Source organism: Pectinophora gossypiella, chromosome 19 (genome assembly GCF_024362695.1).
Source record: "Pectinophora gossypiella chromosome 19, ilPecGoss1.1, whole genome shotgun sequence".
Lineage (NCBI taxonomy): Eukaryota > Metazoa > Arthropoda > Insecta > Lepidoptera > Gelechiidae > Pectinophora > Pectinophora gossypiella.
Window position 1 is genome coordinate 2,995,653 of NC_065422.1, and position 12,169 is coordinate 3,007,821.

Below are 12,169 nucleotides of genomic sequence, written 5' to 3' on the forward strand. Positions count from 1 at the left end.
GTTAAGGCTCAGTATTTATAAAGTACTTATTGATTATACATAATATATTGAGTATTAAACGAATTGATTTATGCATGTATTTGTACTTTCAAGTATTACGAATGCTAGCAGCGGGGAACAATACGCGTCTACGATGTCTACCTCTCACTAAATGGTCCAATTAGTATGAATTATAAGTACAATGCAGCAATATCTGGGTTGTACAGTACTATGGACCCATACGCTATTCTTATAGAGCCCATTTCTGCTTGTAAACTATGTTCAAGTCACACAATATGTCAAAATCCTCCATACGGTCGTCCCCACTTATAAATTCTATAGATAGCTATAGAATTGGGTAGTTTCCTAGGTCAAAGATATATTATGACATTCTGATTATTTTATTAAATAAAGACAGATCTAAAGGTGTCAGAAAACACTCATTCTTTTTTCTATTTAACCTATTTATGAATTTTAATAAAGAAAAATATAATGATAAGTGCAATATTTTGTCAAGCTTTTCCATAGAAAAGCTTAGCGTCATAACGTCACATGTTTATTTTATTCAAAATTCAATTGTCATTTCTTCTTTGACGTTTGGAAACAAGTAACTGATTTGACTAGTTGGAAACTACCCTGAATATTATATCTTACACGTAGGTCGATACATTGATAAGGCGCAATATAAGTTGTAATTCGTTTATAAATATCGTTAATTAACTATTGTACATTTTATGATAAGTTTTTATATAAAACTGCGGGTTTATTATATATGAAACTGTCGTAACTAATTTTACGCGACAAATACATACAAATAAGGAATCTTGACATTAAGTGTGACTAATAATGGATACAATGTGCGTAATACTGTAACTTAAACATTATCGGATATAATGACAATTAAATACCGCTATACCATAAACGAACACCAAACAATTACAATAATATGATTGCTATTCATGTTTATTGTCATATACTTAATAGTTATTATAATAAATATATCTGGAGACTGGAACTGTGACACACAGACTGGACTGTGTCTGGACTGTGATATATCAGTGTTGCCCTCTGGGTAAATATTCACTGAACCCTGGCCTTTTTTGGTGAGCTGCGGCAACCATATACCTTTATGTTTTCCAACTAAATATTAAAGTGTGTAGACATATTTTAATGTTGTAAATGTATATGTGTGTCGTAGGTTTTACCTAAATAAACTTTTTTTATTATTATTACTGGAACTACTGAGGTTAGGCAAGTAGTAATAACGTTTCGATTGCGCAGCGATTACGTAGTCGTGTATAAGTATAACCATAGCTGGGCACCGTTAATCAAATAGTTAACTTCGTTAATCGTTAATCCGCTACAAAAAAAGTTAGCTTCGTTAAACGTTAAAACGTTACATTTCGGAAGAATTAACGCAAGTTAACGTTAATCGTTAATCCGTTAATAGGTATGTGTAAAATTGCATATTTATTGCGTTGCGTTAGTGAACTTATAAAACTTGTTGGTTTAGGTTCTGGAAGTTAACAGGTTAGAAATAAAACAAAGTACTTTGTCGGGCATAAGGTGCATATTCCCCTTCATGACATGTCGAAGTTCTCATCTGAGGCTCTTTTTGGTGTTAAAATGTCTTTACCCGTGGAAAACAGACGTTCAACTGCAGCGCTTGAACAGTATTAGTGCTTGAGCAGTATTGTATTTAATAAATACATTTATGAATATCTGTTCGTTGAACGAGTCTTTTGATTCCATGTCCATGGACATTACGCTTTACTCTGTAAAGAGTTGGAGCTCTTTGGGTTTTCCTTAGACTGAGTGACAGAACTGAAAAAGTCATCAAATCATCGTTGTTACTCGCATTGCTCCCACCGCCACTTAAACTATCTCTGTCTTTCGAATTTTCCACTGCTTCTTGTCGTAAGGCATCTTCTACCTTTTTTTCATACACTTTTTTACTGCGTCCACTCAACTGCTGTCATACGTTTCGTTTCATACTCGTCTGAACCTGTATTTCGCGCCGCGCCGTGGTGCCGTGTGGTAAATAGTAGGCATTGGATTAACGATTAACGGACTTCTGCATATTAACGGAAGTTAACGTGTCCGTTAACATTTTTAAAAGTTAACTTAAAAGTTAATCCGTTAATCAAAATGTTAACTTCGTTAATTAACGATTAACGGATTAACGAGTTAATGCCCAGCTATGAGTATAACCCGTCCAAATTAAATATATTTTTCTTTTTTATATTTAATGTAATTGTGTGAGTGCATCGTGTCGTGCTAATTGATTTTTATTATGGAAATATCAATTTTTTTATTTAACGGCGTAGCGTTTTAACGGTTTATTTTAAAGAAATAAACCAAAATGGCGTCGGGATCTGCACGTATCTGCGAGGCGTCTCGATTCGTGCAGGTTACAACTTACAACGCTAAGGAATCGCTATGGAAACGTATTACCACTTACCCTCTTAAGGTGTTAAGGCTTCGGCGCACCAAAAAAACGGCTTCGCCAAAATCAAACAAGTCTGGTTCACCCTGGCCGCAAACTAACTTCATCGGGTTAGATTGCTCATAACGGGTGGTTATAAGGGGCTGGCGGTGCCTCTTTGAGATCTCGCCTAAATATTTTGCTAGGGCCGCCGCTGCCGAAATCTTTAGTATTAGGGCAATAATCTGACTTAATATAGTTATTAAGCACTTAGTAATTGTTGGTATTTGTATATGGTATATCCAGCCAAAGTTACATTATACGACTGTAGGAAAGGTATACGTGAATTGTAGATATAGTAAATAAGCTATGAATAGCTTATATTATATTGAGCCACTGAAGTATATATTTAAATTTTTCACTATTTAAAGCTCTTAGTTTTCATTTCATACGAGTTCTAATCTCGCATAGAATACTATAAATGCCACAGCACAGCACAGCTCGAAAGGCCGCACTCTGCAAACGGCAGAATTTAAATTTATAACAACTATTAAACCAGTATAGAGTGACTAGAATATAATTTAAAAAACAAAAGCTTTGCTTTTGGCATATTTTGAATAGGGTAACATACCTTTAAGATCCGTTTGATGAATGTCCTTAACACTCGCTAGAGTTCGTTAGGAAGGTCACTTGGTTATAATCACTGCACTTGTTAGAGTGTCTTTATAGGTTATGTAATGTTCTTTATAATTTTCACTATTTCATAAGATGTCGTCAAGGAAAGTAAGTGTTAAGTTATAGCCAACCATAACTCCAGCGAACGCAAACCTTGAAACAGCAGCGAGAAGTGCTTAACCAAGAACGTATTAAATGGTCCAAACTTGAACTTTTTCAGCTATCACACACCAGCTGGCTTGGTCGTAGTAAGACGATACCACGTGAAGGCTTTCTACGTACTTTTCGATGAGTTGGTCGAGTTCGCCTCGTTTGAAGACGTGGTAGTATCTATGGTAGGTGACCGCGCCTCCTTCTGACGGCAGGCTGTCAGACCCGTCGCTTAGAGAAGGCAACAGCGGTGCGTGCGGCCCGGCGCGGACGGGCACAGCCGAAGCTGCAGCCGTATCTTCTGACGACGAACGCGTCTCCAGCAATTTCCTCTCCTTCGAGCACTCACTACACGATGGCAACGAAGCCAAACTAGCGCAGCCCAAGGACGCAGTACTACCAGTCTTATCCCGTCGACTCCAATCGCTACCCGCTGACGTGTCGCTAGATTCTATAGAAAATCCTGACTTCAAAGGTGCTGTACTGGTACTGGATCGTGAAGTTATGGACTCTGGACTGATTTCCATCTTGTCCAAGTCGCTGGAGTCCGTTGATTGGCCGACTTTTAGGGAAGATCTTTTATCTGTGCTCGTACATAACGAATCTACGCTGATTTCAGACTCCAAAGAGTAGCCAGTTTCAAGCGATTGACTTGTATCGTAAGATTGACCAGAATCTATAGTGATTTCTGGGTTGCCATTGGTCGAGGATATCGCACTGTCATCGTCGGGGTTTTTAGTGTCTATGTCGGGTAATTTATCATCTAGAGTAGGTTTTGTATTGTACTGGACGTTGGCACAATTATTGAGATAAATGTCTTCTTCGCTTGCCACTTTTAGAGACCTCTTTAATTCTCTATATTTGTTTATAATAGGATCAACGTCTCTTGACCTTTTCTTACTCTTTACTTTAGTGCCACACTTAGGAAACAGTTTGGTGATATCAGTCTCTTGTGTCTCATTCAGGGCCGCTACGTATTTTATTCTTTCTTGAATGTCTGAACTCAGTTTACCAGAACCATGTAAATCTGCCTTATTTTTGTTGAGATAAGGATCTTCAAGGTGCTGCAAGCTGTCTGATAACTCGTCTAATATCTTTTGTGTATTTCTGTCTTCTTCCTCCCGTTTAAGTCTGAGAGAAATGCTTTTTTCGCTACTACTGCTGCTTGGTAGATCGAAATCTTCCTCGTTGATTCGTTTTGAGTATTGATCTATTTCTTGTAGCAATTTTTCGCTGAGTTTCTCAGCAAATTCTGTAAGATGTTCACCGCGGTCTTGGTCGGCCCAAACATCGTCTTTTGCTAACATGTCCGATTTACACGTCACCAATGGCTCATTTTGTATCCGGTTGAAACTTTCCGATTTAGAAATTGACTTTTCAGAATCAGTACTGGATATTGAAACTGAATCGTACAGTCTAGTGGGACTTCTGTGGTTTCTGCCAAGATTCTCGTCAAGAGACCGTCCCTCGGGCCTATTAGGAGACAGTCTATTTAGACTCCAGGTAGAGTTGCTGGTACTGCCTTGTTTCGGCGACCTGTCTTTAGACCTCCTTCCTGGTGAGAGCCGCTCTAAACTCGAAGAACTTCCACTGGAACTTGTATGAGAAGATCGCGATCTATCTTCCAATATTCTTAGATCGCCAGGAGACAATTTATTTAGGCTCCAATTGCTACTACTGCTGCTGCTAGAAGCTCCTTGAACGATAGCCATTGCTTCAGCGCTTTCTAGTTTTTCCAGATGTTTTCTTTTCGATCTTGGACTGGATTGAATAACAGTCTCACATGTTTCATCCAAAGAATGAGCAACTTCTGCGGCCGCCTCTATCAAAGTTTGTGGAACCGGGGAAACCGAAGGTGATTTTTCAGTTGTTGTTACAATGTTGATAATATTACAAGATTCTTCTTTCTTCTCTAGGTCTGAAACAAGAAAGAAAATTAGGTAAATTATGATATTAAAAAATACTGACCTAAATTATTTTATTGTCGTGTAACTATGTAGTTATTTAATTTACCTTTTTCAATTGCAGTTTTTCGGAGCTCTTCGGGCACTACGCTTATAACACTGTCAACTGAATCTGGCGAAGACACACCGCTGGAATCACTATCTATGTCGTCTGTAGCCGGATTGAATAGTTCTAGCGACATCAGTTTAGGATGGCTCTTGGCAAATTGATCTGCTTTGCTGGTGCGAACGATTGGAAAGCCTGATCTTCTACCAATGTTTGCGCCTGGGATGCCCTTATTTAGCATCTCCTTTATCTGACGAATCCTTTCTTTTCGCTTTCGATCAGATGATCGCGAATCTAAAGTATCAGTAGGGGATCTGTTTGGTTCTTTAGGCTTGTACTGCGGAATCTCTGGAAGTTCTGCCACCGTTTGTAAAGTTATTTTCGGATATGGTTTAATATCCTGCAACACGATTCGAGGTTTCAGGTGATTCGTTTCAGCTGTGAGTTTGTGTATTTCTTCTATATCTTTATTTATTTCTGCAATAAGTTCCTTAGTCACTTCAGTAGGAGTTTCCTCTTCTTCTAGTATAGGTGGTATTGGATGATCAATTTCTTCAAATAAATCCATTGAAACATTTTTATTTATTATGGGTTCAGGTTCAGGTTTAATAATTTTCTCTTCAGCTTCACCTTTAGGCGGTGAATTTGGCTGGCTCTTTGATTGAGGTTTCAATGGAATATTACACATAGTATTCGTTGTCGAATAGTTTTTCAAACTGTACTGAGCTACTAATATTTTGTTTACAGAACCGGGAGTTTGAACGGCGCTAGGCGATGCTGGCGGCCGAATTAGCGGGAAGGCTTGTTTTATTCTCGGCGATGGCAGCCCCGGGGAACTCTTCAGTCTGGGAGATGTTGGTACCGAAGACACTTTTAGTCGAGGTGAAGTCGGCCCTGGTGATAGCGGCGTCGGTGATAGAGGATCTCCTGAACCGTCTGCCTTCGGAACGTATATTACAGAAGCAAAGCTATCCTCTGAGTCCACACTTGTGTCGCTTTGTAGACTACTGTCTTTAGATGAGTCAGAACCGTCCTCCCTCGAATGGCGTCTCTCAGGGTAATTTTTCTCGCTTCCAGGGTTATTTTCGCTGGGTGTAGGAACTTCAGGCACCGGCCCGTGACTCTTCCATCCTTGAAGCATTCTGACGAATACCGTTACTTTATCAATATTCGTTGTAGACGTTTTGAACTTACTAGTGAGGCCGTTTTTCAGTGACTGAAACTTTTTAGCGGTGGTCGCTGACGTTGAAAATATTGAATCACGTATTGAATCCAAGGCACCTGGACGTCTGTATAAATACTCTTCGTTAAGTGAAGCTTGTTTTTGTATGTTCTTTCGTAATCTTTCTTTTTCCCTTAACCGTTCGACAGACATAAGTTCTTCATTTAGTGACGTCTGTTTAAAAACTCCAGGCTTTCTCGACTGCAACCTGTTCGTATGGACTTTAAAATTAGGCATTTCTTCGACCAAACTTTTCATGTCGGTAGGTTTGTCGAGATCCTCGTCTGCATCGTCTTCGTTTATTGACTTTTTCTGTTTGACGAGGCGAGGTTTCTTTCGCGGCTCAGGTGCTTCTGGGATTGGGTTTTCTTTTGGCGTAGGTTCAATTTCTTCTATACCTAAGCTGGGTAAGCTGGATCTAGATCGGATTAGTGCTCGAGTGTCGATATCGGCGATGTCAGTGAGACTTCTGGATTTCAAGGTTGACGTGTCAGAGTTTTGTGGGATGAGTCGTGGTGGTAGGGCTTCGTCTAGCCTTCTGAGCTCTATGGGAAGGTCAGCAGCGGGTGGTTCTGGGCGGACGCAGGGCCTCGGGGGGACCCTGGCTAGGCCCCACGAGGGCAGGAACGAGCGGCGTCCAGCGAGTCTCTGGAGAGCACGTCGTACAAACGAGTAGCAGGTTTCGTTGGGCGATGACAAGGATGAGGACCCTGGGGAACCGTCGCGGCTCTTCCAAGGCTCTGCGTTTCTGGAATACACGGAGAATGTAAGTTAGTAAGGGACTCGTGGAGTCCGTATCGAGGTGGACAGGGCCACAACCTATTAATACGATTGATACGATGAATCGTACGATGACAGGTTATCAGCCCAAAGCCTGAGCCACATTGCGGCTACACTGCGGGTTGTAGTTCTATTATGAATACGATATAAAAAAAAATGGTGTGTGTAAGTGACGGTTCAACTAGCCGATAAGTGCGCACAAGCCCAGCCAGGGAGGCCGAGAGGGTGACACTGGTCTTGGGCAACCCTATGTTTCCGTAATTGTGTCTCGAGGGATGCAGTGTCTGATGATGAGTTAAATGTTGGATAATGAATATGTTGTATGAAAACTTACTGGTCGTTATCGACTGAGAGGAACCTCGGCGCCGGTGGAGGAGGGCACAGCGTCGCCGGCCGGTGCCACGGTATCAGCACGTCCTGAAAGGTAAATAATATTCATACATACTGATATGTCTGCGAAGCTGCTGGTCTTGGCAGAACGCACTCAACTTTTTATTTACTGACAGTCCAAGCGTGTCCTTCCTTAAAGCAAATTGGTGCAGGGTTCCTCAATACGAGTCCACGCATAAGATTATTCATACACAAGATCACGCCTTAGACTTCTCTTGACTTGGCTTTTCTTTAAAACATCACTTCTTTAAAAAACAAAAACGAAATAATTACGGGTAGATCTTCGACCACTGGTGGTCAATCCACCATTAACGCAAAAATATTCTAGTATCTTTGGTCTTTTTGCAAATATCCCGTTGGAACTTAGGTAAGTTGGCGACATACATTACTATACATACCTTTCTGATTGACATCGCTCCTGGCCACTAACTTCACGTCCTGGCTGGTTGCCTCGCTGACAACATCCCCAGAACACCCGGTCAAAACCATGCTCTTCGAATTCTGTGTTACCCGTTATTTTCTCTAACTACCTCCTGTTGTTTGGAGTATTTGTATCCATGACACCTTACCTGTGAATGGAAGTTCCGCCCTTCATGCTCCATAGCCCAGACGGTGAGCAGCAGCCGGCCGCCGATGCGCGTCACCCTGGCGAGCTCACGCAGCGCCATGGCGCGTCGCTCCACTGTCGCGAAGTGGTGCACCACTGCGATGGACAACACCGCGTCGAACGACTCATCGCGGAACGGCAGGCAGAGGTTGTCACATACCACCACCTGAACACCGAAATAAAGGTAAATAAGTAGTTTCCTCACAGCCTCCGTGGTCTAGTGGTTAGAGCGTTAGGCTCACGATCTGGAGGTCCGGGTTCGATTCCCGATGGGGACATTGTCGAAACCACTTTGTGAGACTGTCCTTTGTTTGGTAAGGACTTTTCAGGCTTGAATCACCTGATTGTCCGAAAAAGTAAGATGATTCCGTGCTTCGGACGGCACGTTAAGCCGCTGGTCCCGGCTATTCGCCGTAAAAACACCTCCACTAACCTGCATTAGAGCAGCGTGGTGGAGTATGCTCCACACCCTCGGTTGATTGAGGGGAGGCCTGTGCCCAGTAGTGGGACGTATATAGGCTGTTTATAATAATAATAATAAAAGAAGTTTATTCAACCACAAATATTTTACAAAATTGCTTAAACCTAATTACATGTAACACATTATCAGTTGTGGCCGAAAAGGAGGAGCCTCAGCATTGCTGCTGCTTTTCAGTCACCCCCTGTATAACCAACTGACCCAACTGAGTCGCTACACTAGACGCCGCGAGAACATTTTACCAAAACAACAACACTTATGTAGGTTAGTTACCAACTAAAACATTATAATACCGGGTTCTTACCGCGTTAATCAGGGATATGAGACTCCCGATATTTAAACACTGTTGCAAGTAAACCGCGTAAACCTCAAACAATGTAGTTTCCAACTAGTCAAATCACTTTTTACTAAAAGTCCAACGATATCAACGTCGTTTGCTAATCCAATGGTCTTCGCACGCGTGGGTTCGGATCTCATCCTCATCGCCACTGTTATAACACCCTGTGGTGTTAGTGACAACGTAACGAAAACTTTGGGGGAAGATTAAGACCATGATTCTGAGTTAATACAAAAAATATTTTCAGTTCCATACTTTTGCAACGGAAAATTCCACTTGATATTAACTTAGAATCATGATCTGAATCAGAGAAAGCGAACGTCGCGTCTTTAAAGAAGTCAAAAAATTGGCCTTTGATAGACAAGAATGGAAAATGCTACACCGACAAGAGCGTAGCTCTTAAATTAATGGAATTGATATTATGGAAGTATGTAAGGTAATGTAGCAGTGACATACTTCGTTCTGGTGGTGTCGCGCATGCGTGGTGAGCCTGGAACACCGGTCCCCTCCCACCGCGAACACGGACGGATTCACACTCAGGTATTTGCCGTTGCCGCATCCTGAAAAAAACAAACATACCATTATTTTATACCTAACATAACTCATGACATAATTTCCTGTACCCAAAGATTCTTTGGAAGAAATTGCTGCATAAGCAATAAGGCCGTCTGTTGTGCCTCTCTGTATCTGTTGTCCTTATTTCGGTATCGTGTGTTCGTTGTGCTTAAAAAAGTTTACTACTTCCGAAGCGTAGTCAGAGGTACGCTTCATCGTAGCAGTGTAGCAAATGCTACGCTAAAACGTAGCTAATGTAGCATTATGTTGCATGAAATTTATGCCTGTCGATTACCCGACACTTTCTTTTTCGGCGGATATGAAAATGACAGGTATAATTTAAAAAAAATTAGATGGTGATGTACTGGAATCAACACCATTATATACATCAGTGATTTGAACTCCGATAATAGGTGAGAGTCGAAAATCAGTGCTGCCCTCTGGGCAAATAATCGCTGAACCCTGGCCTTTTGTCGGTGGACTGCGGCACCCATGTACAATTATATTTTGTGTTTTTTTTTATTCTTAGGTTAAGTAATTAATGTTGTTAAATTGCTTAAGTAAATGTATATAGGGTGTTAGTGACATCGTAACGAATACTGAGGGGAATGATTCAGACCATGATTCTGAGTTAATATCAAGTGAGTTATCCGTCGCAAAATGCATGTACATTTTTGTGTTTTATTTAATTATTTTAAATTCTATACTTTTGCGATGGAAAATTCCACTTGATATTAACTCAGAATAATGAGCTCATCTCCCTCAGTATTTAATAAGATGTCATTTACACCCCGTAAATGTACATACAGGTAGCCATACAAGTAGATAGGGCGTTAGTGACACTGTAACAAATACTGAGGGGGATGATTCAGACCATGATTCTTGATATCAAGTGGATTTTATTGTCGGAAAATTCATGCAAATTTCCGTTTCATAATCATGGTCTGAATCATCATTCAAAGTTTTCGTTACGATGTCACTAACACCCTGAACGTGTGTCATGTTTGTCCGAATTAAACCTTTTTAATATTTTTATTACTTAAAGTATTTGATTTGATGAAAGTTCAAAGTTATGGTAGATCCCGCGCCTGTAGCAATAGCTAGTTGGTATTAAATAAGCAAACTACTAATAATGGCGACGTGTACAGAGTCCTTATTCCCACGCGTGACATTTTGAGAGAATCACTGTTAATTGCTAATTATCTGTTTATATTACATTAACTGTGTGTGGGCAGCGGAGTCTTACTGTTGAAGGGTAGTGCTTATACTACGCTTCGCATATTGAAAAATACATATTTTTTCCAACATAACATAACCAGCCTATATACGTCACACTGCTGGGCACAGGCCTCGCCTCAATCAACCGGAGGGGGTATGGAGCATACTCCACCACGTTACTCCAATGCGGGTTGGTGGTGGTGTTTTTACGGCTAATTGCCGGGACCAACAGCTTAACTTGCCATCCGAAGCACGGATCATCTTATTCTTTTGGACAATCAGGCGATCAGCCTGTAATGTCCTAACCAAACTAGGGATCACAAAGTGATTTTTGTGATATGTCCCCACCGGGATTCGTACCCGGGACCTCCGGATCGTGAGCCCAACGCTCAACCACAGCTCAGCGATTGAATGCTACTGCAATAATGTGAAACAGCACTGGAATACGTTCATTTGGAATGGGTATATTATATAACAGTATTTTATTGATTTGTATTGACGTATTTTATTGGAATCCCACATAAAAAATAATATAATTCTTTCTCATTATATACCTATCTACGTTGCGCTAACATGTTTGTATAGTACGATCCATATTGTTAAAAGGTCCCACGTGGGTGTAAGTGAAACAGTTTAACAGAATATTCCATTATTAATTATTACTTTATCTAAAGGTTATTAAAACAAGCTTGAATGAGAGACTTTCCAGGAGAAATTTACCAAAATATATGTATATTGCGCTGTATACTTTTAACGTGTGTGTTTTCAGAGGCGGAGGACAGGAGTCCTAGTATGGCTTTGTAATAGACTACTCTGGGCGCCATCCCACTTGCGTCAGACAGAGTACTGCGGGGCGGAAGGCAAGAGGGAAATCACTGGCCTATTTTTCCCTAAAAAGTAGCATGGAAAATGCTGCACCGACAAGAGCGTGGCTCTTAAATTGATGATGATGACTTTTAACGTGATAATTTTCCAATTTCCCATTGTTCGGGTACATTATTATTCAAAAATATAATGTAATGCCAGAGGTATATATAAAAATAATTATTGCTTGTTATTGGGATCAGATACGTATAGAATTATGTTGCTACCTATATTACTTCACTTTATTTTGATCATATTGCTTTTTTTGCTTCTATGCTGTTCTGGGAGCAAATAAAAAACATAGAAAACGTTCAGCTGCTTGTCTTCCCGGGCATGTCGTAAAAACCGACAGAGGGATTGTGTCCTCCAACATGATGGACTAATGTTATGGGCGATAGGCTGATCACTTATCACCATAAGGTTCATCATATCCAGCTTACGACATCGTATCAACAGTGGCTGCAAGTTGTCTTTGATTA

General features: G+C 40.7%; 1 protein-coding gene across 1 annotated transcript in view; it reads right to left on the reverse strand.

Annotated features, from left to right (window-relative positions):
• LOC126375443 (protein piccolo) overlaps positions 1-12,169 on the reverse strand; it is a 50,683-nt gene continuing 38,514 nt past the window's right edge. Inside the window, exons 3-7 of the mRNA XM_050022359.1 lie at positions 9,510-9,613; positions 8,201-8,404; positions 7,576-7,658; positions 5,243-7,209; positions 1-5,147 (exon numbers count right to left, since the gene is read on the reverse strand). Coding sequence (XP_049878316.1) covers positions 3,271-5,147; positions 5,243-7,209; positions 7,576-7,658; positions 8,201-8,404; positions 9,510-9,613 — 4,235 coding nt within the window. The 3' untranslated portion in view covers positions 1-3,270. The remainder of the gene's footprint in view (positions 5,148-5,242; positions 7,210-7,575; positions 7,659-8,200; positions 8,405-9,509; positions 9,614-12,169) is intronic.